Source organism: Ostrea edulis, chromosome 9 (genome assembly GCF_947568905.1).
Source record: "Ostrea edulis chromosome 9, xbOstEdul1.1, whole genome shotgun sequence".
In the NCBI taxonomy this organism is placed as follows: Eukaryota; Metazoa; Mollusca; class Bivalvia; order Ostreida; family Ostreidae; genus Ostrea; species Ostrea edulis.
In genome coordinates, this window is record NC_079172.1 from 11,231,530 (window position 1) to 11,258,817 (window position 27,288).

General features: G+C 37.0%; 2 protein-coding genes across 5 annotated transcripts in view; one reads left to right on the forward strand and one right to left on the reverse strand.

Moving 5' to 3' along the window:
- Positions 1 to 7: 7 nt before the first annotated feature.
- On the forward strand, positions 8 to 8,068 carry LOC125659508 (mediator of RNA polymerase II transcription subunit 11-like). Its single transcript, XM_048891192.2, has 3 exons — positions 8 to 294; positions 6,484 to 6,624; positions 7,389 to 8,068. Exons 1-3 carry the CDS (start codon positions 204 to 206, stop codon positions 7,562 to 7,564), a joined length of 408 nt encoding a protein of 135 aa, XP_048747149.2. The 5' UTR covers positions 8 to 203; the 3' UTR covers positions 7,565 to 8,068.
- Positions 8,069 to 11,205: 3,137 nt separating this feature from the next.
- Positions 11,206 to 27,288, reverse strand: part of LOC125667825 (long-chain-fatty-acid--CoA ligase 4-like) — a 43,195-nt gene continuing 27,112 nt past the window's right edge. For all 4 annotated transcript variants that reach the window (XM_056148512.1, XM_048901485.2, XM_056148513.1 and 1 more), the window contains 8 exons: positions 26,064 to 26,128; positions 25,771 to 25,842; positions 25,198 to 25,337; positions 24,644 to 24,816; positions 23,940 to 24,014; positions 17,420 to 17,608; positions 13,402 to 13,674; positions 11,206 to 13,129 (listed from right to left, as the gene is read on the reverse strand). In XM_056148512.1, the coding sequence (XP_056004487.1) occupies positions 12,975 to 13,129; positions 13,402 to 13,674; positions 17,420 to 17,608; positions 23,940 to 24,014; positions 24,644 to 24,816; positions 25,198 to 25,337; positions 25,771 to 25,842; positions 26,064 to 26,128 (1,142 nt within the window). In that variant the 3' untranslated portion in view covers positions 11,206 to 12,974. The remainder of the gene's footprint in view (positions 13,130 to 13,401; positions 13,675 to 17,419; positions 17,609 to 23,939; positions 24,015 to 24,643; positions 24,817 to 25,197; positions 25,338 to 25,770; positions 25,843 to 26,063; positions 26,129 to 27,288) is intronic.

Consider the following 27,288-nt stretch of genomic DNA (forward strand, 5'->3'; position numbering starts at 1 on the left):
GGGCGGGGGGTGTACATATTTTTTTTAAACAGGTCCAAAACATTGCTCCCTGCATTTACAACAATTAAGAAAATAACTTCAATTCATTACAGATATCAATGAATAGCACTCTAGATTTTTTAATATAAAAAAGAGGAAGAAGAATTTCAAATATTATTGTGATCGGGTTCAGATTTGAATTGAGAGTCGGCGCGGTGGAAAACATGGCAGGAGGAGGTACGCTCTCTACAATAGAGAGACTAAAACAACTTGAAGCGGTGGAGGGTGATGTAGTGAGCGCTATTCAGAGTGCAGGTAATGAGACACAATGTTGTAATTTGAAGCCAACGAATAAGTTTTTCCAATTACACGATGTTATTATGTGAAGGAAATTCGAGTTATTCAATAAAATTAACAATTAGATCTAGATCTATATGCATAATGAATTATACATTAGATGTGTGGATAATAAAATTTGTGTTATCATTCCAAGGATCTGTTGTCTTAAGCCCCGGTTTATAACATTTAAGTCTTTTAAAAAAATATTTTTACAAGCATTTTAATCACGGGCACTGGAAGTTAATGTAAATATTAGAGTTGGGTACCGCAGAAAATAAAGGTACCACGGTATACCGTGGTATTTGCAAAATACCGCGGTACATACCACGGTATACCGCAGATTTAATCTTTTAATTGTATGATTCAGTTTTAGTGGATTTTAGTTGTGATTTATTGTATATAATGAGCTGTTATTAGTTTATTGATTGTAAATTGCATTTAATTTATTCAAATATAAATGATAAGGAAAATATCTTATTTAAATCTTAAACCAGTTAACAGAACAAAAGTTTAATCCAAACGTATAAGTATATCGTACATACAATATAGCAGTGTCTCTGTATCATGACTAGAATCGACTGTGACTAGACTACTGACTGGAACGATTATAAAAATAATTAATAGGGGGAAACCTGTGGATTTTATTTGACACGATCTCAAAGTAGTCTAGAAGTTCTTAGAGTCGCAAATGACGAGAACTTCTACATGTAGAATACGCCTGTCCACTTCTCTAAAGAGAATAACGAGAACATGTGCAAATGAACGTGTTCTTGTTCTTCTACCACAATTCCTCAAACCCATTAAGTCGGCGTTCAGAATCGGCAGGAATTTGTACTCGCGCGATGAACAGTTGTTTCGAACGCACAAGTCTGCATCTGCCATTTTATTTTATTTTTTACTTGGGGTTTGCCTTATAGCCGGAAATGGTATCCGACCCGAATAAACCAAACAACATAAAAACAATTTTTATAATCTACCTTATATATTAAAATAATAACTTAATGAAATGTTTTCTATTATTTTTTTCTTTAATTTTGATTTGTTTTCATATCATTAATAATCAAATCATCGCGTTTTATACTTCGTATGTTTTACCGATTGTGTACAGTTATTAGACTTACCTTTCATTGCATCACAATGAGGGAACGATGTAAATAAAGTGAGTCACTGCGTACACAAATTTCTTAAATTATTTTTTCTTCTTTCAATTTTATATTTTCGTTAAGAGTTATCAGACTTGAATATACCGGTATTTCGCCTCGTGTACCGCGGTACATACCGGTACCAGAAAAATACCGGTATACCGGTAATACCGCGCACCTCTAGTAAATATACTTCCATGTAATACAAATAAGTATTATCATGTTCAAAATGTCTCATGTGATGTATGAACATTGCTCCTACTAATAGTGCATATTTTGCTCTTGTTTTGTTCTTTTCTTTTTATCATTTTTTTTTTATATATATAAACATTGCACACACAGGTGCTTGGGTCATAATATATGAATACACATCTAACCTTACATATGTATAAGGTTAGATGTGTATTCATATATTATGACCCAAGCACCTGTGATTGCACATTGAAATGTTAACAATCATGTACATGCTGTATGCCCGAGAGGGCCCTAATTTGGAAATAAATCATATTTTATTCTTTAGTATGTGCATGTTTTTATACATGCATGTACATACTATATATTTACATTAACTTCCAGTGCCCATGATTTTAATATAAACAGGTTGGGTACACTTCCCCTACAGCGATATATTCTCGCTCTATTAAAACACGATTATCCCTCTCTAGCGAGAGTAAATGTATCCCGTACAACCGAGAAAAACACCCATGGAGTACATCTCTTTGTGTTTCACGTGAAAAGAAGAAAAAGTGATAAAATGTCTGATACTTCTGCAAATTTATTAATCAAAACAAAAACACTCACGATGTGTATTGGATTTCAGACTGCTTCCCTCTTATGTAGCAACTTTGATATGCAATTTCTTGACTGTGTTGTCAATTTCATAGAAACAGTTCCTGTCATGTTGAGTATGTGTTGCACTTATTCAGCGTTGCAGGGATTTGCCATTATTTTCAATTAAGATGCCAAAACACCTGTTTATGGTAATTTTTACTTTCTTGCTAAAGAGGGATAATCGCGTTTTAGCGAGAATATCTCGCTATAGGGGAAGTGTTCCCAACCTGATACAAAATAGTTCATTTAACCATGTATAAAAGATTCACGGGTTAGAATTCCGCTAGCGCCGGTAAGTGAGAAAGTTTCCCAGTTTACTTTCGGAAGGTCAGTGGTCTCTTCCCAGACACATTGTATCTGGGTTCTCTCTTCCACCAAGAAAAACTGGGCACCACCATATAACTGAAAAATTGTTGAGTGTGGCGGAAAACATCAATCAATGTATATCATTAGATAGTTCTGTATGTCAATCATGTGTATTACATTGACAAAGCTTGAAACTTGAAAGCCATACGGTATCAAGACTAATGTAATGGGAAGGGAGAAAATGCAATGGGTCAGACCGGGATTCAAACCTGGGCCCTGAATCTCTATTCAGGTGTTCTGCAAACTGAGCTATCTGGCCACTGGTAATCAAACCCCTCTGACCACTGCATTCCTCCCTCCTTAAATTGTCTTCACCCTTGAAGACACGCAACACAGGATTCTTTTTGCCTCTGGTAGGACTTTTATAGATCTGCAAGTCCAGGGGTGGTCAACAGCACCAAATGTAACACAAAGGGAGAAAATGCAATGGACTCCGTCCAGACTGGGATTCAAACCTGGGCCTCCTGAATCTGTGTGATCAAACCCCTCTGACCACTACATTCCTCCCTCCTTAAATTGTCTTCACCCTTGAAGACACACAATGCAGATTCTTTTTGCCTCTGGCATGTAGGGATCAACATTAACGGTTGTCCGATTGCCTGAGGCAAGTGAAAACCTGTACCATATTTTTAGCAGCAATCATATCATTTGTCTACGATGGATAATGCAAGTTTTTTTTTCTGTGATTTCGACCACACACTACCTCTTTAAGAAAAAAATGTTAATTAGTCCTATATAGTTGTTTTGAGTTAAAGCAATACAAGCTGTAACTGACAGTAAATAAATTGAAAAATACAAGAACAAATATTTAACATATTTGTGATGAAATACATACAACTTAATGGAATCAGAGTGAATCTGAAGCAATAAACCCGTCAGATCAACAGAAAATGTAGATTCATGAATCATTGTCATCCTGTCAGTAATTCCTGCTCGTAATCTCCGATGTGCATTGACCTCGGAGGTCATCAGTTCGGAAAAAAAGCAAAAGGGAGGCACTGAGCATGTGTTAGATTTGTAAACAATTTAACATGCCAATTGTATAGAAAATCACTACCAAAATTTAATATGTGTTGAACATTTGCGTAATTATTGCTTTCTTACACTTATAGTACTTCTTGTCATTCATGAAACGATGGAATATTTTAAACAAATGAAACGTGTAGTTATTCACTTCAGTTTCCATCTTTGTACATGACGTCAATCTCAGCAACCCGATTATATTCGGCAGTCATCGTTCCCATGTCCGTGTATACGACGCAATGGCGGTTTATACGAAATGCTCATTGTAGGTATGCTCTCAAACAATATTCCCTTGTTTATTTTGCTGAATTTGTTTTCAGATCTTGGGGATTATATTAGTTATACCAGTAGGTGTTATTTGGTGAATAATTGGATAGTTGAAAAAATGCCGTCAGTTACAGCTCGTATTGCTTTAACTCTTCCAAACTTTCAAAACTCTTGTCATCGAAATATATTTCATGTATGAGCAAACCCTGGGCTAACCTCAATTCATATGAATAGATAATTCGTATTCATATCATACTACATGTATCACAAGTACGCATTACTTTGGAGGTGTAAAGCGTATTTAAATTAGCTAATGCATAATTGTACGCATGATTTTCAACTTACATGCGTATTTGGTAAAATTCAACAAGTATTTATGCTGATACACACCTTATCTGGAGCTCTGCCCTGTACCATCAACTTGTTCATCAGTAGCTTGCCTCAATTTAAAAACTGATCATACGCAGAACAAGCTCTTGCGTATTGAACCAGTTGAGATATAAAAACCATTTGCAGGTGATAATGGAATATTGCTACATGAATATTAGAAAGTAAAGTCCAACTCGAAGACGATATATTGTTGTTTTCTTTACTGAATCGTCAGCTTATAGTGAAGACCCATTCTGAGACTAGTAGATCATACTGTATCACCAATTGACAGAGATAATTAGAATTACTGGATGAGAGTCTAAATTATTTCAAATGACTAAGTTTTTCATTCGGACAAGTAAAACTTCCGAGTTTACTTGCCCTTCAGACAAGTGAGATAAAAAGTTAAAGTCTATCCCTGGCAGGACTTTTATTTGCAAGTCCAGGGATGGTCAACAGCACCAAATGTAACAGAAAGGGAAAAAATTCAATGAACCAGACTGGGATTTGAACCCTGGCCTCCTGAATCTCTAGTTAGCAGTGCTCGAGCTGGGCTTCGCCATTTTCGCCAATGGCGAATTTTTTTCAAAAATGGCGAAAAGAAATTGAAAGTGGCGAAAATCTCATTTTGCAATAAATTGTATTTTTAATCCTTTGTCAGTGACACATTATCGCCTGTTTGTTTATGCAGTCAAAATCTGTTTATTCAGTCAACGCGTGCGACCGGAAATCTCGCGTCGCTCCAGTGCACACAGAGCTGGTCACAGCCTCAGGTAATTTATGGCAGCAAAAAAGTCGGTGATTATGTAATAAAGTACATCGGACAGCTGTTTACCCTGCTGTGGTCAATTGTTTAACATTTAAAGTCGTATTCATTATCGTGTTATCATCTCCACATTAATGTCAATTCTTAACCAGAGAACCGACCGGTAATTAAATTGGCCGTATTATTGTGTATAATGTATACATGTACATGAATACATCAATTGTTTGTTTTTGCGGCCAAACTTGTTGATTACAAGATTTTGATTTTGATGTGTTTGATTTTAGTTCGAATATTTCTTAAACAATGCGGTCGGTCACCATTGATATGGACATAGCAATTTTAATAAATAATTTTCTTTGAAGTTCGGTGCGCAACAGTATAAAAATGCTAATCTCATAAGACTATGCACCCCATTCTATTTTGACACTAAACTTGTAGCTTCTGACCCTAGTCAGTCTAAAATTAAAAAATATCTATGTTTGGCTTTACAGTCAACCCCACCTGCTCAAACATCTGATTCTCTCCAAATTGCAAAATCTTCCATACAAAAACGGAAATTTAATAGGGAATGGTTGAGATACGACTCTAAATTGGGCTTGATGTTTTGTGACATCTGCATTTCGGCCAATGTACACAATGTTTTCACTGAGGGGTGTAGCATCATGAAGTTTATATTTATATGATTTATTATCTGAATTTTGATTTCCATAATAGAATTTATCAAACAAATCAACTTCTTATTATTTCAGAAAGAAATGTTTAAGTATGGTAGCTGGATATGATTAAGTAATGTAACTGATTCAAAATGCTAAAATAAGTGTAATGAATAAAATAATATAATATGATGGAAATAATTGTAAAGCATGTGATTATTTGTGCCGCGCCACTCCCCGAAAAAGTGGCGAAAGGGAATTCTGGTCCAATGGGAGCACTGCTAGTTAGGTGCTCTACAAACTGTTACTGAGCTATCTGGCCACGGGTGAGTGAACCTGTTTGACCGCTACATTAATCACCATTAACTGCAGTATTGTAACTGTAACAGTGTATGGCATGTTAAATATTTTAATTTCAAGTATAGAGCTCTCCTCTAAAAGAATATCCAATTTACAGTGCATGTTTTAAAGTGCACATTCCAGGTGTTTTACCATTGATTCAGTATTTTCGTAGTGCTCCCCTTAAAATATTCTGATAGTAATGCAGTGCTAGCAAACGCCATCTTAACAGCAGAAATAGTATTCACAGTTTGGTATTTCAATACTGCATATCTTAGTCACGTGACCTCTCATGTATGTGAACAGACATGGATTGCAATTAGTTACTTTATGGTACATCTGAGTATGATACATAATATTTAAATCAACATAAGACATGAGCTGAAAGTCAAATTTTCTCTTTTTACAGGATCAGCTCTTCAAGAATTATCAAAAGACAAACCAGTGATGAAAAATGTTGAATCCCATACTACAACGTTCATTAAAACCCTGGTCGAAGTAGAAAAGAAATTAACAGGACATATCAACTATCTAACACAAGTTTCCACAGGTATATATATTAACATTGCCAATGTTTTTGCCTTTAATATTTTTACCATAAAGCCATTTCCTCATGAATGTGATGCAGCTGTGAACAATGCATGTATGAATCTTGATGTATATATAGACTATAGTACATCTATTTTAATGTCTGGGTATTCCTACAGAAATGAAAGTAGAATATGAATATAAGAAATAAACTTTGAAAATACATGCGGGTATGAACTGCAATGTTTCACACTGGCATACATTTCATGATGTGCATTATCTTGGTTCATGGCATCGTAATTCATGCCCTCTAGTATTTTTTAAAAATAAGTTTATTTCTTAAAAACTGTCTGTTCTTCAGCACTGTCTATTGCACATAATAGCTAAAGTTTTCTTGGGAAGATTCAAGATTTTCATCAATTTTATACATATTTTCATTAGGCAGAGGAAGACAACTTTTCATTTTCAGATTTATCTCTTTTTTTATACAGTTATGTACTTATAATTTTTCATTGTGGGGCCCATTCTGACTCAGTGTTCTAGTATTCCCACAGGCAGGGAATTGGTTATTTCAAACATTTCTCAGAAATCATGCAGATTCAGGTATTTTACAGGAAAGTATAATGATAATATTTAAAACAATTGTCCACTATCAAATAAAATGATAGATACATGCTGCATCATCAGGTATCTCCTCCATTGCAACATCACATCCAAAACATTCATGTTGTCGAATATCTATACATTTATATATTTAATGCGGTAAAAACATTTTACATTCTACAGGACAGCCACATGAAGGTTCCTCATATGCCCCACAGAAAGATCTATTGTTATCCTATCACCGCGTTGACCACATCAGAAGTCGGCTTAATGACCTTGAAAGATTGACAGCTGATCCTGTGGTGCATCGACAGCAACTGACACAGTCAGACTTGTTACAGATGAGTGAACAACATTAAATGGGTCAGTCGGGAGCTTAGAAGTAGTGTGTGCAACTACTGACATTCTGCTGTATTTGTGTGAGGTACATTGCACAGTGTAGTATTACTATGGTTACTGGACCAAGTGTCTTCACATGGCAGCTAGAGCAATTGATGAAAATGACCTTTTAATGAAGTTAACAACTTGTCAGTAAATGTGTATCAGATGATACTTTGGACAAAGACAGTTTTGTGTTGTGTATGGACTTTTCTCAATACACAAAAGGTGCCTCAGAGCATAAGGGTTACCAACATGAATATGTGCACTACTTTAAGCATTTCATCTGTCACTTAATACTGTTTGAATTACCAGTTCTTGAACATCACACAGGAATGTTACAAATACATTAAAACAATCTTAGAATGTTGAAAATAAATCAATACACAGTTCGTAAGGTAGATTTTATATATGTTATTGTGTGTACATTACCTCTGTCTAATTAAAAATGTTCATTGATTGAAATAAAATGATGACTGCATTATGTAGACAAGAGCTTTGTTTTTTAAGGATGAAGGTAAATACTTGATATACATATCATTTAATTTATGTAATTGTCCCATCTACATATATAGTGTACTCCTATCCACTCCAAACACATTTGTCTTATTTATTTTCATCAGAGTTTTCCTTTCTGTTCCTGTACACTTCAAACAGAGTTATCCCATCTTGTAGAAACTCCAAACAGAGTTATCTCATCTTGTATACACTCTAAACAGAGTTATCTCATCTTTTATACACTCCAAAGAGAGTTGTCTCATCTTGTGTACACTCCAAACAGAGTTATCTCATCTTGTAGACATTCCAAACAGAGTTGTCTCATCTTGTAGACACTCTAAACAGTTATCTCATATTGTAGACATTCCAAACAGTTATCTCATCTTGTATACACTCTAAACAGAGTTATCTCTCTTTTATACACTCCAAAGAGAGTTGTCTCATCTTGTGTACACTCCAAACAGAGTTATCTCATCTTTTATACACTCTAAACAGTTATTCCATGCTGTAGACACTCCAAACTGTTATCCTTTCTACTCCTGTATATTATCCAAACTACTCTTACCCACTTCAGACATACAAATGTACAAAGTTGTCTGATGTCCTGACCTGCCCACTCCAGTCAGCTGTGCAAAATACTCCTTTAAAAAATATGGTTGAAATTTCCCATCTACTCCTGTACACTCATTGCATATACATTGTACTTGTTCAAATTACTCTTATAAAGCTAGGATACAAAAAGTAAAGTGGGTAAGCATAAGGCTAATGGCCACTAACAATCTACAGAAACGGACAAGCGGAGGGTTGATGTGAACATATTTTATTATCTAGATGTTATAACAAAAATGTTGAGCACAAGGTCTTATAACTTAGAACGCCCTCTCCTGTACCATTAAATAGATAATTTATGCAGGCGAGGGTAATATTTTGGGGGAAGAAACATTCTCAACTAAAGCAAAGTTGAGGTCAACAATGGATTTTCTAGGGGTGACAATTTCCAATGTTGCCCTTGTTTGCCAGTGCAATATTTACTGAATGTTGTACACTATTACACTTGGCATATTTGAAAGGAAGCATCATTATGTTTTTGATGTTGGACTGTGAACACGTATGTGCATGAATTCTGTGCAGTCAAATTTTTTAGGCAGTACCGCCCGTTGTCAAGTAATTTTGATCGACTTCTGGATTCGCCACTGTATTATTACTGTATAGTCCAGTCCCTGAGTGACAGGATCTGCCACAGATGAACTCTTCAGCTGCCATTCTACCCATCGGGTGTTTCTCTTCATTTCTGCTTTATTTATGGCATTCTATGCAGATCTTCATGGTTTGTCATAAGCAATATGGTCAAATGCTATTACTTTCAGGTCTTCTGCCACCCGCCTTCAGGTCACACTTCCATCCTGTAAGTCTGGGTACCACAGCTAGTTGCCATACAGACACTGGTTGAGTCAGTTCAGTCATCTCTGGGTGAGCATAACAAACATGTTAAGCATCGCTGGTTGCTTGAAGATGTGTTTGTTGGTGATGTGGTCCCGTCACGTGATGCCAAGGAAGGTGGAAGGCACATAATCTGCATTCTTGGTGGGAGTGCAATGTCTATCAGTTTTCCTGTGGTAGAGTAAGATACTTGGCATACAAGCACCTTCATCTTGATGTTGGTCTTCAGCATGTGGATGTTCCAGACTTTCTTTGATAGACAGCTAGGTCATGACTGTGGTTGCCTTGCCAATCCGCACATTCAGCTTGGCATCCGAGTAGAGGTTGACTGGAACCTAAATAAGTACTGGTATTTAAAAAGTCAAACTTTCAAGAACCTCAAGGGTATAATTGATGATTCAAATGTGTGGGGTGCATCTGACATCTTGACGTATTATGTTGGTCTTCTACAGATTTGTGGTGAGCCCAAACTCTGTACAGATGTCTGCAAAGTGGGCAATGAGCCACAGACGGGCTTCCTCCATGAGTGCATTCTGCAAACAGCACCTGCTTGACAAGAACCTTGCATAGGAAGATGCCATTTTCAGACTGTCAAAGACATACTGTAGCAGCAGAGAAATGGATACACTGAAAAAAACCCAGCCAATACAGTTGGTGCCAGTACAGCTGAAAGAGTTGCTGGGTTTCAGGGTGTTTGACCAAAAGGCTAGGGGTGCACTCCAGATTTTCTTTCAGGGCTTACTGCCTCAGCCCTTCGGAGATTATCACAAGGCAGTGGTGCTAATCAATCCATAGCTGGGAGTCTGGTTTGTGAGCAGAAGGGCAGGTTCACAAACTAGAAGACCATGCATGTCGCATATCTGGGGGCAGACCTTTGAAGCTTGGTCCGGGGCCTTGATGGACCCAGTTGACATGGTGGGACTTGCTGATGGAGAGGTTAAGTACCAACAGGGTGGAGACTTACACACTCTGCTCTCCTTCGTGCTGCAGCAGGCGAGGGCTGAAGGTGAAAGGTGCCTGGCACCCAATACCTTAACAGCACGCCAAGCATGTCATATCGGCCATTAAGACCCACAAGTATGTTGAAATTATAAAAGTTTTAACCAGACATTGATTTACTTTAGCATTCTCCACAGGTTTTTAAACTGCAAGAAGTCATTAGTAGGTGAAGTGTGTTTCAAGAATCTTATTCCAGAGCTTCTTTTACCCAGTGTTTTATATATAAAAAAAATGTTTATTTCACATTTATCAAGATTGGTTCTCGGTATGTTATATGGCGACGATATACTCATGTTACCGCTCATGCCCGGGGCCTTTGCTGACCGGAACTATACAGTGTAAGGTATACAGAGATCTTACCAAATACTAAAATAATAGCTGCTGAACAATAATTAAGCCACTGTTTAACAAAATCGTACTAGGAATAAATTACATTGTACAGTGTATATTCCATACCGTAAATTGCATTCATATTACTTATGAAAATATAAATCTAGTTTCCATTTTCATTTTTGAAAACAAAGTTTGTAAATGTAGCAAGACCATGTCATTAAGTCGTGTGAATATTCCTTAATAAATCTCAGATGGTTTTCGAGGCATCATTTGGAAACCAAGCACTGGCTGATGTACCACAACTAATATCCCGATTTTGCTAAATCTCGGACAATATAAAAACACACACGAATGAAATACAAACAAAGCTTTATTTGTGAAACACAAACTTTTCTATTTGGAATTTCTTCCTAAATTTACAAGCTAATTATGATCAAATTCAGACTAGGAATTTCATCCATGGTTTGTGGTCATCAGTCTTGCAGACTACTTTATACACATAAAATTGATATCAAACTTCATTATCTGTCAAAAGTTCAGACAGAAGAGTACAATTTTGCATGTAGTGATAAATACTGCCCTTTATATAATGTAAAATGATGGTAGCATATCTCAGAAAATAAACCGGTAGTTTCATCAGCATTTGTTGAACATTAATTTTCATTGTATTGATATTGTGAATTTTTTGGTATATTTTTTGCTGGTAAAATCACAAATTTCATGTCTGGAAATGTTTACCATACTACAAAGTGCATGCATAAATTTATGCAATATTTTCGACCTAGAAGAGTACTCATTCATATTACATTTTGAAAAATTACCCAGAAAACAAATTTATACACACATAATACAAAAAATTCGGCGTCAATATTTTTACAACAAATCATCTCTATGCTGTACACATATGAATAATGACAACATGTGCATTGCACATATACATGCAAGCAACTGGCACCATATTGTTCTTTTACTAGCACTTTTGAAATGAATCACTCCAAATTCCTTGTAGTTTCAGATGTACTTTCTGTACGTGGAGTTGTATTGTGTAGCAGATCCTTATTATGTTCAAAACTTCATAAACTAAAAAAAACTGCATGTTACATGTATATGTAATGGTAACCTACCCACCCACCCAATGATGTGGAAAAAATATCAGCTACGATTTCTTGTAAATACGTTTAATGAAATCTTGCATGATTATTTGCGTAAATCTAAGGACCACAACAGATATGCCTCCATCTTCCAATGTGTAAGGAGAGCACTAAATAACGGCAAAAATGACTATGGTCATGTGATAGCGTAAATGTTTCCTGTACATTATATTTATTAATAAAAATAAAATCTGGTTTTTTTTCCTTTAAAAGTGATAACAAAAACTGGATATCACAAGTCAATTTAAAAAATGTATATACGAACAAAAATATGTATAAAACATTTAAATGTAGACATACAACACAGACCAAGTAATAATTTCACAAATATTTCTAAAAGTGGTGTCCAAATACTTGTACATCAACCAAGACCAAAAATTGTAAATTACTTAAATTTCCATATTACTCTTAATAATAATTTCATGCCTCAAAATGTCTCCAAATTTCTTTTTTACGGTCATGTACTTTTACAATTTTTTTAATGCTGGTGAAATGAGGGTTGCATATCGCCTTCAAGATTAATGTTAAATAGTGACTGCAAATCAGATATTGCTGATAAAAAGAGATTTTTTTTTTAGCAGAACTACATTTTGTACTTCTAAAGTACTGTTATATTTCTATTATTCTTCGTGAAGGGATGATAAAAACCAATCATTATGTTTGATTCCCACTTTCTGGATGTCACACTAATAAAACCTGTGATGATAAATGTCTAGTAGGATATCAAAAGGTAGAAACTTAACAAAAATAAAAAACAAAAGTCAAAAACAAAAGGATACAAAAATCAAAATTTAAAAGAAATGATGATGAATACAAAATTCAGAGGAATGATATCTTAATTTTGTCACACTATCAAAAATAATGAATATTATCACCATGAGAAGCACCCAAGTTCATATCACTCGCACAACAATGCATTAAGAAAAAGCTCACACTATCAGCAAAGAATATGTTGACTTGTCTCGAAGCTCTACTTTTTAAACATTTCTACAATATCATCCTTAAAATGTTCTTCAAAATTTTTGCGCTTCACTTTGAAGGAATCGGTGACGAGTCCCGACTCTGGCATCCATGGTTCTGGACAGATTTTCACTTTTCTGGGTAGACAGAATCTCTCCAACTCACCTGGTGTACAAATATAAAAATAGAATTTTATATTCCCAAGCCAACAAGTATATAAATGTTTCATGCATGCACATATACAAACTTTGATCTCATTTTCATTTCACAATGTAATTCATAATGAACTTTAAATACTGCTCAAATTTTACTTTTACCATGTCCCGGATAACCTTTTCCATAGCAGTTTTTAATATCCTCAACTAAAATAATTATTACTATTATATAATGAAAAGTTATTTTCATAACAATAAAAATCATTGCCAATTATCATTTACCTTTAATTCCACTTTCTGTTAATTTTCTCAGGACCTCGTTTTCAACTTTTTTGTCTTTACAGAGGTCTTCAAGCTCTCCCCTGACCCCGAGACTCTCAGCTAGGTCCTCCAGATGCTTGTTGTTTGGTACAATAAACACAAGTGTGCAATCATGGTTGCTGTCAGCATGGATATAAATTTGTTCTACAATTGGCACCATCTTCAGAACGGTTTCTACCTGGCTAACAGCCACATATTCCCCACCCTGAAGCTTCACAAGATCTTTCTTACGATCTGTACAAAATAAATCAACAAATATTTAATAATTTAAGAATATTATGTATATAACTTGATAGATATGCATTTATCAACATTTAAGTTCATTTGTGACATTTCTACCATTTTTTTCTAAAGCTATTTTTTCACCTCCTACATGTATGATGTAGATGTGAAGAGTTCTGATATGATTTCTGAAATAGGTTGAAATGTTAGTATTATTTGTGGATCGGCCTGGTTAGCTCAGCGGTGAAGTCCTCTAACTAGTAATGTAAAGGTACAAGGTTTGATTCCAGATTGATCCAAAGATTTTCTCCCCTACTTTACTGCTTACCAATCACTCTCAGACAATAGTGTGTTCTGTTACTTACCAATCACTCTCAGACAACAGTGTGCTCTACTTACCAATCACTCTCAGACAATAGTGTGCTCTACTTACCAATCACTCTCAGACAATAGTGTGCTCTACTTACCAATCACTCTCAGACAACAGTGTGCTCTACTTACCAATCACTCTCAGACAATAGTGTGTCCTGTTACTTACCAATCACTCTCAGACAATAGTGTGCTCTACTTACCAATCACTCTCAGACAATAGTGTGCTCTACTTACCAATCACTCTCAGACAACAGTGTGCTCTACTTACCAATCACTCTCAGACAATAGTGTGTCCTGTTACTTACCAATCACTCTCAGACAATAGTGTGTTCTACTTACCAATCACTCTCAGACAATAGTGTGCTCTACTTACCAATCACTCTCAGACAATAGTGTGTCCTGTTACTTACCAATCACTCTCAGACAATAGTGTGTTCTGTTACTTACCAATCACTCTCAGACAATAGTGTGTTCTACTTACCAATCACTCTCAGACAATAGTGTGTTCTGTTACTTACCAATCACTCTCAGACAATAGTGTGTTCTGTTACTTACCAATCACTCTCAGACAATAGTGTGTTCTGTTACTTACCAATCACTCTCAGACAATAGTGTGCTCTACTTACCAATCACTCTCAGACAATAGTGTGTTCTGTTACTTACCAATCACTCTCAGACAATAGTGTGTTCTGTTACTTACCAATCACTCTCAAACAATAGTGTGTCCTGTTACTTACCAATCACTCTCAGACAATAGTGTGTTCTGTTACTTACCAATCACTCTCAGACAATAGTGTGTTCTGTTACTTACCAATCACTCTCAGACAATAGTGTGCTCTACTTACCAATCACTCTCAGACAATAGTGTGTTCTGTTACTTACCAATCACTCTCAGACAATAGTGTGCTCTACTTACCAATCACTCTCAGACAATAGTGTGTTCTGTTACTTACCAATCACTCTCAGACAATAGTGTGTTCTGTTACTTACCAATCACTCTCAGACAATAGTGTGTTCTGTTACTTACCAATCACTCTCAGACAATAGTGTGTCCTGTTACTTACCAATCACTCTCAGACAATAGTGTGCTCTACTTACCAATCACTCTCAGACAATAGTGTGTTCTGTTACTTACCAATCACTCTCAGACAATAGTGTGTCCTGTTACTTACCAATCACTCTCAAACAATAGTGTGTCCTGTTACTTACCAATCACTCTCAGACAATAGTGTGTCCTGTTACTTACCAATCACTCTCAGACAATAGTGTGTTCTGTTACCAATCACTCTCAGACAATAGTGTTTTCTACTTACCAATCACTCTCAGACAATAGTGTGCTCTACTTACCAATCACTCTCAGACAATAGTGTGTTCTGTTACTTACCAATCACTCTCAGACAATAGTGTGCTCTACTTACCAATCACTCTCAGACAATAGTGTGTCCTGTTACTTACCAATCACTCTCAGACAATAGTGTGTTCTGTTACTTACCAATCACTCTCAGACAATAGTGTGCTCTACTTACCAATCACTCTCAGACAATAGTGTGTCCTGTTACTTACCAATCACTCTCAGACAATAGTGTGTTCTGTTACTTACCAATCACTCTCAGACAATAGTGTGTTCTGTTACCAATCACTCTCAGACAATAGTGTGCTCTACTTACCAATCACTCTCAGACAATAGTGTGCTCTACTTACCAATCACTCTCAGACAATAGTGTGCTCTACTTACCAATCACTCTAAGACAATAGTGTGTCCTGTTACTTACCAATCACTCTCAAACAATAGTGTGTCCTGTTACTTACCAATCACTCTCAGACAATAGTGTGTCCTGTTACTTACCAATCACTCTCAGACAATAGTGTGTCCTGTTACTTACCAATCACTCTCAGACAATAGTGTGCTCTACTTACCAATCACTCTCAGACAACAGTGTGTTCTGTTACTTACCAATCACTCTCAGACAATAGTGTGCTCTACTTACCAATCACTCTCAGACAATAGTGTGTCCTGTTACTTACCAATCACTCTCAGACAATAGTGTGTCCTGTTACTTACCAATCACTCTCAGACAATAGTGTGTTCTGTTACTTACCAATCACTCTCAGACAATAGTGTGTTCTGTTACTTACCAATCACTCTCAGACAATAGTGTGCTCTACTTACCAATCACTCTCAGACAATAGTGTTTCTACTTACCAATCACTCTCAGACAATAGTGTGTTCTACTTACCAATCACTCTCAGACAATAGTGTGTTCTGTTACTTACCAATCACTCTCAGACAATAGTGTGTCCTGTTACTTACCAATCACTCTCAGACAATAGTGTGCTCTACTTACCAATCACTCTCAGACAATAGTGTGCTCTACTTACCAATCACTCTCAGACAATAGTGTGCTCTGTTACTTACCAATCACTCTCAGACAATAGTGTGCTCTACTTACCAATCACTCTCAGACAATAGTGTGTCCTGTTACTTACCAATCACTCTCAGACAATAGTGTGCTCTACTTACCAATCACTCTCAGACAATAGTGTGTTCTGTTACTTACCAATCACTCTCAGACAATAGTGTGCTCTACTTACCAATCACTCTCAGACAATAGTGTGTTCTGTTACTTACCAATCACTCTCAGACAATAGTGTGCTCTACTTACCAATCACTCTCAGACAATAGTGTGCTCTGTTACTTACCAATCACTCTCAGACAATAGTGTGCTCTACTTACCAATCACTCTCAGACAATAGTGTGTCCTGTTACTTACCAATCACTCTCAGACAATAGTGTGTTCTGTTACTTACCAATCACTCTCAGACAATAGTGTGTCCTGTTACTTACCAATCACTCTCAGACAATAGTGTGCTCTACTTACCAATCACTCTCAGACAATAGTGTGTCCTGTTACTTACCAATCACTCTCAGACAATAGTGTGTTCTGTTACTTACCAATCACTCTCAGACAATAGTGTGTCCTGTTACTTACCAATCACTCTCAGACAATAGTGTGCTCTACTTACCAATCACTCTCAAACAATAGTGTGTCCTGTTACTTACCAATCACTCTCAGACAATAGTGTGTCCTGTTACTTACCAATCACTCTCAGACAATAGTGTGTTCTGTTACTTACCAATCACTCTCAGACAATAGTGTGTTCTGTTACTTACCAATCACTCTCAGACAATAGTGTGTCCTGTTACTTACCAATCACTCTCAGACAATAGTGTGTTCTGTTACTTACCAATCACTCTCAGACAATAGTGTGCTCTACTTACCAATCACTCTCAGACAATAGTGTGCTCTACTTACCAATCACTCTCAGACAATAGTGTGCTCTACTTACCAATCACTCTCAGACAATAGTGTGTTCTGTTACTTACCAATCACTCTCAGACAACCATCAGGATCCATCTGTCCAATGTCCCCGGAACAAAAGTACCAAGTCCCGTCAATTTCCAAGAAATCTTCCTTGGTCTTCTCTGGCTTTTTATGGTACCCCAGTACTATGTTACCACCACCCAACAATATTTCTCCACGGGGACAAGGTTTATCCTTAGAGGTATAATTTCCTAGAAATTTCAATAAAAACATAAATAATTACATAGCCATGTACATGTTCGAAATGCATTGTCTTCTATTCTGTAAATGGAATTTTAATGGAGAAGTGAATAGAGGCGAATGCTATTATGAAACAGGTGGGTGTCTAAACAAATCTGCCAAAGATACATGTATGACATCCACTCGCTTTACATGAGCGAATACGCCTGCCATTATTACAGTACTTTACAATACTCAGTAGAACTGATTAAAATACATGGGAATGATAAAATATTCAAATACCCCTGAACCATATCATCATCTGCATGCACTGTCCTTGGAAAATAGTTTTGTATTCCACTAACAGTTTGTGTAATGTTACGGTCGGACCAAACAGTGACTGGGATAAGGAAATTGCTAAATGTGACAATGGCACATTACCAGCTTAGTATCAATGTGACATTTCTAAATTGAATGTGCCATATTGAAATTTTTATGTGACATTTTAAAATGACGAGTCCGAGAGACCAGTAAATTATAATCTACATGTAAACACTATACTGACAGACTGTATTACCATAGGTAACTTTAGTTTTATCATATGTGTTAAAGTTACGTTTTACTTTAGAATTGATCAATTTCATTGTGATTGTCTATTTTGACGTTTTCGCGTCATCATTTTCTGCTCCTACAGTGTCTACTGTCGATACTGGCTTATCATTCAGATGAAAATTAGGGAAAGTTTGCCCTTTGTCACGCTTAGGAAATTTTTTTTGGTGGCATCTTCAGTCCATGTATGTTAAAATTACAATTTAACGGTATTAACCAATCAGATAACCTTTTACTGTTTGATTAAATACTGAGGAAAGAGAAGTCATACTTGCGCTTAAAAGAACGTAAAGTTGTACCATTACAAAAGCACTACAGCAATAAAGATTTTTCAAGCACTAAATCGAGAGAGATTCAGTGGGGGATCAGCTCAAAAGTAGAAAAGTTCGTAGATCTACAAAAGTCAGTCAGGGTAAAGCTCAAACTAGGTATAGATGATATGCGCCTTAGCAGCGCATTGTTTTAATATTCTATGCGCCATTTTTTAATTTAATGCGACTATGGCACAGGGCGCTTGCTTATCCCAATCATTGACCAAAGTCCTGTGATGCTGTAGTGAGGATTCTTAACTCCATTGTGACAATTAATGCCTATTGTTTCTAAAATGTTTCCTTCCAAATGCCCGTACTCACTTTTAATTCAAACTATAGTGGCTTGGGCTATATAAACTGTGGATACTGGCCTGGATAGCTCAGTGGTTAGAGCACCTGACTAGCAACACATGGATCCTAGGTTTGATACCTGGTCCAGCCATAAAAATTCTCCTATCGTGTTATACCCCTTATATAACAGTTCCTATGTAACTTTATTAAAAAAAAAGTCCAAACATTTTGTCTGTTCCAGCGACTACTGGACTGGAACTGTTAAAATCGACCGTTAATTCAAACAAGAGGCCCAGGGGCCTTATAGGTCACTTGAGTATCATGTAACAACCTTCCAATGTTTGAATTAGGTTTGTGTTTAAATATAAGAATTTTACTTTTGGATGGAAGAAACATTGAATAGCTATGTGGTCAGCCCCGCCTTTGCACCAGAACCCCTGACCCAGGGGCCATAAATTTCAGTTTTGAAAGAAGCATCCTTGATCATCATTATCATACTATTAGTTTGTCTACTTAATACCCAGCAGCAGAGGAGAAGATTTTCAAAGAAATAAAATGCATTTTCACTATATGATCAATAGGGCCCCACCCTAATACCAGAACCTCTGACCCAGGGGCCATGAATTTCACAATTTTGAAAGAGACATCCTTGCTCATCATAACCATGCTATTGGTTTGTCTACTTAATACCCAAGGACAGAGAAGAAGATTTTCAAAGAAATAATGCATTTTCACTATATGACTTATAGAGCCCCACCCTAGCACCAGAACCCCTGATCCAGGGGCCATGAATTTCACAATTTTTAACAAGAGGTACTGTGAGCAATGCTCACTAAGAATACCCCCCGCTTACCCCAATCTCCCAAAGGGTGTTGTTAATAGGTATAAACTACCTCTTTTCTGAGTGTTGCTACTTCGATGTCCAGTGCGCATGACCTTTGATCTTTTGACCCCAAAATCGATAGGGAACATCTTCATCCCATGGGTAGTCCATATGTATGATATGGTGACTGTAGGTGGAAAGGATAACGCTTTAGAGCCCGAAAACCATATTGCTACTTCAATGTCCAGTGCACGTGACCTTTGACCTTTTGACCCCAAAATCGATAGGGAACATCTTCATCCTATGGGTAGTCCATATATATGATATGGTGACTGTAGGTGGAAAGGATAACGCTTTAGAGCCCGGAAACCATATTGCTACTTCAATGTCCAGTGCGCTTGACCTTTGACCTTTTGACCCCAAAATCGATAGGGAACATCTTCATCCCATGGGTAGTCCATATGTTTGATATGGTGACTGTAGGTGGAAAGGATAACGCTTTAGAGCCCGGAAACCATATTGCTACTTCAATGTCCAGTGCGCTTGACCTTTGACCTTTTGACCCCAAAATCGATAGGGAACATCTTCATCCTATGGGTAGTCCATATGTATGATATGGTGACTGTAGGTGGAAAGGATAACACTTTAGAGCCCGGAACCATATTGCTACTTCGATGTGCTTGACCTTTGACCTTTTGACCCCAAAATCGATAGGGAACATCTTCATCCCATGGGTAGTCCATATATATGATATGGTGATGGTAGGTGGAAAGGATAATGCTTTAGAGCCCGGAAACCATTGCGTCTACAGACGGACGGACGGACGGACAACCCGATTCCAGTATACCCCCCCACAACTTGTTGCGGGGGGTATAAAGAGGCATCCTTGCTCATCATTACCATGCTATTAGTTTGTCTACTTAATACCCAGAGACAGAGAAGAAGATTTTCAAAGAATTTCTACATTTTCACTATATGACCAATAGAGCCCCACCCTAACACAAGAACCCCTGCCCCAGGGGCCATGAATTTCACAATTTTGGTAGAGGGCTCAAGGCTCATTATAATTATGCCCACAGTTTGGCTTCTTGATGCCCAGGAGTAAAGAAGAAGATTTTTTAAAATTACACTAATTTTGATGGTTTTTGCCCCACCCCTCAGGCCCCAGAGGGGCAGGGACCACAAATTTCAAAATTTTTGTTCCCCTCCACCCACAGATGCTATATGCCAAAATTGGTTGAAATTGGTTCAGGGGTTTCAGAGAAGAAGCTGAAAATGTTCAAATGTTAACGCACGACGACGGACAAAACCAGATAGCAATAGGTCACCTGAATGAATCCAGGTGACCTAAAAAGACTGTTGACCGATGAGACGTCATATTGCACTAAAACGAGTTATCTTTCCTGTCGTTTGGTAAACAAATATGGCCGATCACAACACTTCAGCAGTGCATTTGAAGAGGAAATTCAGGCAATACTCAAAAGCAAAGACAGTCTATATCTTATGTTGATTTAATTGTTTCCTATATGGGTAAAATAAAACAGTTGTTGAAAGGAGTCTCAGGCAACAGTTGATCTGTCAGACAGGTGTCCAAACACTTCTGCCTTGGGCAAGAGTTTGCTCACCGGTCAAAAGATCAACTGTTGCCCTCAACCCCAATCAACAACTGTATAATGTTGACCACCCTGGACTTGCAAATGAAATTCTTGCCGGGGCAAAAGAATCTCAGTTGAGTATCTTCCAGGGTGAAGACAATTTTTAACAAGAGGTACTGTGAGCAATGCTCACTAAGAATACCCCCCGCTTACCCCAATCTCCCAAAGGATGTTGGTAATAGGTATAAACTACCTCTTTTCTGAGTGTAAAAAACAAATGGCATGACAAACCGAACCATATTGCTACTTCAATGTCCAGTGCGTGTGACCTTTGGACCCCAAAATCGATAGGGAACATCTTCATCTCATGGGTAGTCCATATGTATGATATGGTGACTGTAGGTGGAAAGGATAACGCTTTAGAGCCCGGAAACCATATTGCTACTTCGATGTCCAGTGTGCTTGACCTTTGACCTTTTGACCCAAAAATTGATAGGGAACATCTTCATCCCATGGGTAGTCCATATGTATGATATGGTGACTGTAGGTGGAAAGGATAACGCTTTAGAGCCCGGAAACCATATTGCTACTTCGATGTCCAGTGCGTGTGACCTTTGACCTTTTGACCCCAAAATCGATAGGGAACATCTTCATCCTATGGGTAGTCCATATGTACGATATGGTGACTGTAGGTGGAAAGGATAACGCTTTAGAGCCCGGAAACCATATTGCTACTTCGATGTCCAGTGCGCGTGACCTTTGACCTTTTGACCCCAAAATCGATAGGGAACATCTTCATCCCATGGGTAGTCCATATGTATGATATGGTGACTGTAGTTGGAAAGGATAACGCTTTAGAGCTCGGAAACCATATTGCTACTTCGATGTCCAGTGCGCGTGACCTTTGACCTTTTGACGACAAAATCGATAGGGAACATCTTCATCCCATGGGTAGTCCATATATATGATATGGTGACGGTAGGTGGAAAGGATAATGCTTTAGAGCCCGGAAACCATTGCGTCTACAGACGGACAGACAGACAGACAGACGGACAACCCGATTCCAGTATACCCCCCCCCCCCCACAACTTGTTGCGGGGGGTATAAAAAGGAGGGAGGAATATGTAGTGGTTTGGGCTATATGAACCGTGGATATTGGCCTGGATAGCTCAGTGGTTAGAGCACCTGACTAGTAATGCAGGAGTCTGGGGTTAAATTTACAGTCCAGCCGTAAAAATTCTCCTTTCCTTTTACAAAATGTTAATCACTAAATTTAGGTCTTGAGTCAGAGATACAGCTTACTCCACTTATAATGAAGTCGCTTATTTTGAAATATCGCTTATTTTGAAGTAAAACAAAATCCCCAGTCTCAATCTCTTATTGTCTTTGCATTAAAATATCGGTTAAATTGAAATCGCTTATATTGAAATATCGCTTATTTTGAAATCAATTATCGGTCCACTGAGTAGATAATGTATTGTTTTTATAATGGCTATATTGAAGTCACCTGAGACTGTAGTCATCCAGGTTGGTGGCTTCATTATTACACAGGTAGATGTCAGTTGATTGGCTTCCCATGGATTACTTTTAATTGTGTGTTTTTATAGGAATACAATAACAGTGGGGTATAATCACTCCTTACTTTAACAGCTTGATGACAGGATTGTTTGTCAAATTTGACCTCCCCACAAAAAAGGAAAACTTTATCATTGGACACCAAATACAAATTAGTAACTGCAAGAGATATAAGTAATTTCAAACACCTCACCGCTATCACAGTGCATTAAAAATAGTTTTTGCAAGACTGGGTTCACATTCAAATCTCCAAATATTTAGTCTATAACATCTGACGCGGACAAAGACAATGTCTTTAAAGACATCATGATGCCACTTGCTTTTGTTAGTGAACTTTATTTAAAAAAAACCCATCTGGTTCTGAAATTCTGATGATGCTAGCCTAGACATACATGTGTGTCAAATGTTTTCACAGCGATCGTTTCAAGGGAAGAACTTACTTCCGATATTATATACTTGTACATACTGCAAGGGAACTATCGGCGACGAGAGCAAAAACAATATTCCGGATGAAAATGTGACGTACAATGAACCTCGAAATTGTATGTGTAAATTTAATAATAACAACAACAAAAAAATATTATGTACAGACACTACCTAAAGTAGATGACGAAATTTTTGTAGACATCAGAAATTGAAATATTCATTCTTGGTCAGCTCAATAAGAAACAAAAGTTAACAAAACTCACATATATTTTTTTAAATAAAAATCTTCAGTGGACTAAATTCAATCAATTATCTATATGTTTTAAACTGTGTAATGTGATAAATTCATATTTCTGCTTTTGTAATCGGGATCAAGATGCCAAAATGAAGCCTCCGATTTGGTCGACATTTCTGATTTCGCTTATTTTGAACTTCAGTTATACTGAAAGAAAAAGATTGGTCCCTTGAATTTCAATATATATATAGTAAGCTGTACATGTATCTGCAATTCAAACCTACAAATCGAGCTTTCAATGAGAATGAGCAACTGACCAAACCATCACAACCCATCTATAACACAAACAATCCACAGAGCGTAATTTTGTATGAGAGAAGATATTTTGTCTGCATTGTGTTATGAGCTACAAAATTCTATAAAAGTACAACATACATATATAATGTGCATTCCCAATCAGGCAATACAATTAAAACTCACTGATTCAATGACACTTACCTTCTGGCCAATCTCGTAGACGGAGTTCACAGCAGATAAGCGGTGCTCCAACTCTCCCAGTGGACAGATCACCAACTTTAAATAATAATGATTGGTGTATGCCATTATATGCAAATACATGTACACATACCTATAAATATTTTTTTTATTTTAAAATTGAAGGCGAAACAAATTTTAAAAGATCATTGGTAGGTAACGATAATGTAGACTATCAAATTTTCACCTGTAACATATTGTAAAATGAGCTGTTCCAAGCAGAAAGGGCCCTTACGTAATTTTAAAGTGCTAAAGTTAGAACTGTAGAGTACGATCCCTCAAAATATTAAAGCAATATTGATTGTTGTTAAGATAATCCAACTGGTGATTGGTAATCATGACATCTTTCATTACAAGTATGCAAAGAAATGATGTTGGATTTTTTTCTCCATTAAATAAAAGGGTCTTTTTTGCTAGGAATAGCTCATTGATGATTTCACCCAATTTAAATCCCCACAGAGTGATTTGCAACTTTAAAATTAAAAGCTTTAATGGAAATTAGCCTAGTTTAGATTTAGCCCACAAATGATTTGGTTAAAATGAGCAAAAATAAAACGAGAGAGAAAATTTTTATAGCATAGGTAAGTATAAGAAACCCACTTTAAAAAGTGTCATCAGTACACCTCAACTTGCACTAGCGCTGGTTCAAGTACATTCTCGCTTCATACCTTCTGTGATGGTTCCCGCCCCACAAGTCTCAGTCAGGCCATAACCCTGTAAAACGGGGCAACGGAAGCAGATATTCATGAACCTCTGAGTTTTCTCTGACAAGGGGGCTCCCCCACTCAGCATCATCCGTACATGGCCTCCAAGAACTAAAGACACTTTAGAGAAGATATACCTGTGAACAGAGCGACATAAAAAATCTTGGAAACTGCAGGACGTACACAAATTAACATTTTTTAAATATTTCAGACACGGCATCCTAGACAATGTTTACAATTTGATCTGTGAACATAGGTGTGTCAGCTTTCCAGTATGTGACCAGAAAAAAGAGAAATAGACAAAAAAGCATCTTCAAGCATGTTTACTGTAACTTCCTAATTATATTAAGACTCTAGATCAACAGAGCACTCGCGAATTTATGTTCTCGCGATTTGACGTATACAAGTCATTTTGCGATATTAAGTACTTGCGTAAAATAAGGAAAAGTACTTGATATGCAAAAGAATTATTTTAATTTCCAGAAGAAGTCCGCATATTGATTGAACATCACACCTACTTGTCTAGTATCGGTGTGTTGCGTCCTTTCTCGATCTGCTTTTTCTTGTAGTCGTAAGCCCACTCAAACAGAGCCTTACTAAAGGATCCTCCCATGTTCACCTTTTCCCACACACCTTTATACAGCCTGTCCATGATCATCTATAAAACATTTTCCACTCTAATCAAATACAATTAAAATTAATCTCTGCTGGGCTAGCCTAGATGGTTAATACCAGGACAACACATGAAAGCCTGGGAGCTTCTGTACAACAGGGTCCTTATTCTGGTTGTGCACAGACGTTGGTGAAAGGGGGTCATTAGTGTGGGAGGAGACTACTCAGAGAAAATCCATGTGACTGAGTGACCACCATACCATCTCACTTACAACTACTGCCAATAAATAGGATAGATCGCTGAGGTGAGAAGCAGGTGTGCTCCGACTGAACTACCCAGACACCCTAACAAATTGTCTACACTGAAAGTGATACCCCAGTCTAAAACCATTGTCGTGAACATTTTCATGTCTGCTGTATCTTCCTTCAAAATTGAATCTGATAAGTACATTTAAATGATTGTGTTTATTAAGTCCTACCGGTACGGCCGCCATTAAAGTAGGCCTCAGTACAGAAACATCTCCTTTACTTCCTTTCTTTATTTTGCTGGACTGAAATAGAAAAAAAGAAATTTGACAGGAGATACATTTACAAATGACCCATGAAAAACCCAAGTCAACAGGAATGACTGGAAAAGGTTCGATATTACTGATTTTTACGATACATAAAATAATGCATTCCACATCAGAATATCTTTTACAGCTGTTAACATGACATGACAGTTCATCTGTACTTACATTATCAGTGAGGGTCAAAGTTCATCTGTACTTACATTATCAGTGAGGGTCAAAGGTGAGGAGTAACCAATGCACGCACCATGAGCCAAACAGCTGATTTCTACAAGAGTAATCCATATTGTCAACCAAGGTATATGATTTGATGCTTCAGTTTGAAAATACAGGTAAACGCAGGACATTTTCCTAATTAAGGTGTCTCAATATTCCTTACAGTTTCTGTCAGGAAGTGTCACTTTTTTCATTACAATTTAATAACAATTGGCTTGGTAATGAGGCATCTAAATATGAAATATCAAATCCCTATCTCCCTTGGTTCAAAAGATATCGCCAAGGGCAATGTTTTTGAAAAGTAGGCATCTATATGTGAAATATCAAAACCTATTTCTTTGGCTCAAAATATATCACCCAGGTTAAAGTTCTTGAAAAGTAGGTCAAGGTCAGAAGTCTTGGTACCAAAAGAAAGGTTTCTTTATAAGGCATCTATATATGAAATATCAAAACCCTATCCCCCTTGGTTCAAAAGATATAGCCCAGGTTAAAAAGTTTTTGAAAAGTAGGATAAAGTCCACAGTAAAAGTCACCAAGTCAAAAGTATAATGTTTCTTTATGAGGCATCTATGTGTGAAATATCAAAGCCTTATCCTCTTGTTTTAAAATATATAGATCAGGTTAAATTTTTTACATAAAGTGTGACGCTGACACTGGGGTCATGACAATAGCTTTCCAGACAGTTGTTCCGGCTAGCTAAAACGGAGTAAGGCCTTGTGACTTGAAAACCAATGTGTGTCATCTGCTCTTTCGGGGGTACTAGTGTACCGAGTTAGATGTCTGTCATGCAAACGGTTCACAAGATATTGATTGAGTGGACAATATTTTCTTATGTTCAGAGTATTTTGACCTTTGAACTTGTGTCCTCAATATCAATGTAGGTAATCTACTAATTAGGATGTACTGATGTACCAAGTTTGATTTCTGTCAAGCAAGGGGTTCTTAAGATATTGAATGAACAATATCTTCCTATGTCCAGAGTAGTTTGACCCTTGACCTTATGATCAATGGGGGTCATCTACTCCTTAGGATATATCAGTGTACCAAGTCTGAAGTCTGTCAAACAAAGGATAAAAAATATCGAGCAAACAACACTCGATCTACCGATTGCCCAACAGCTGCAAACCAGTATTTCTCATTTTCAAGGGGTCATCATAAAAATAGTTACAGTTTCACCAGATGCTATGTGATCTTATTCATTCTCAAAATCAA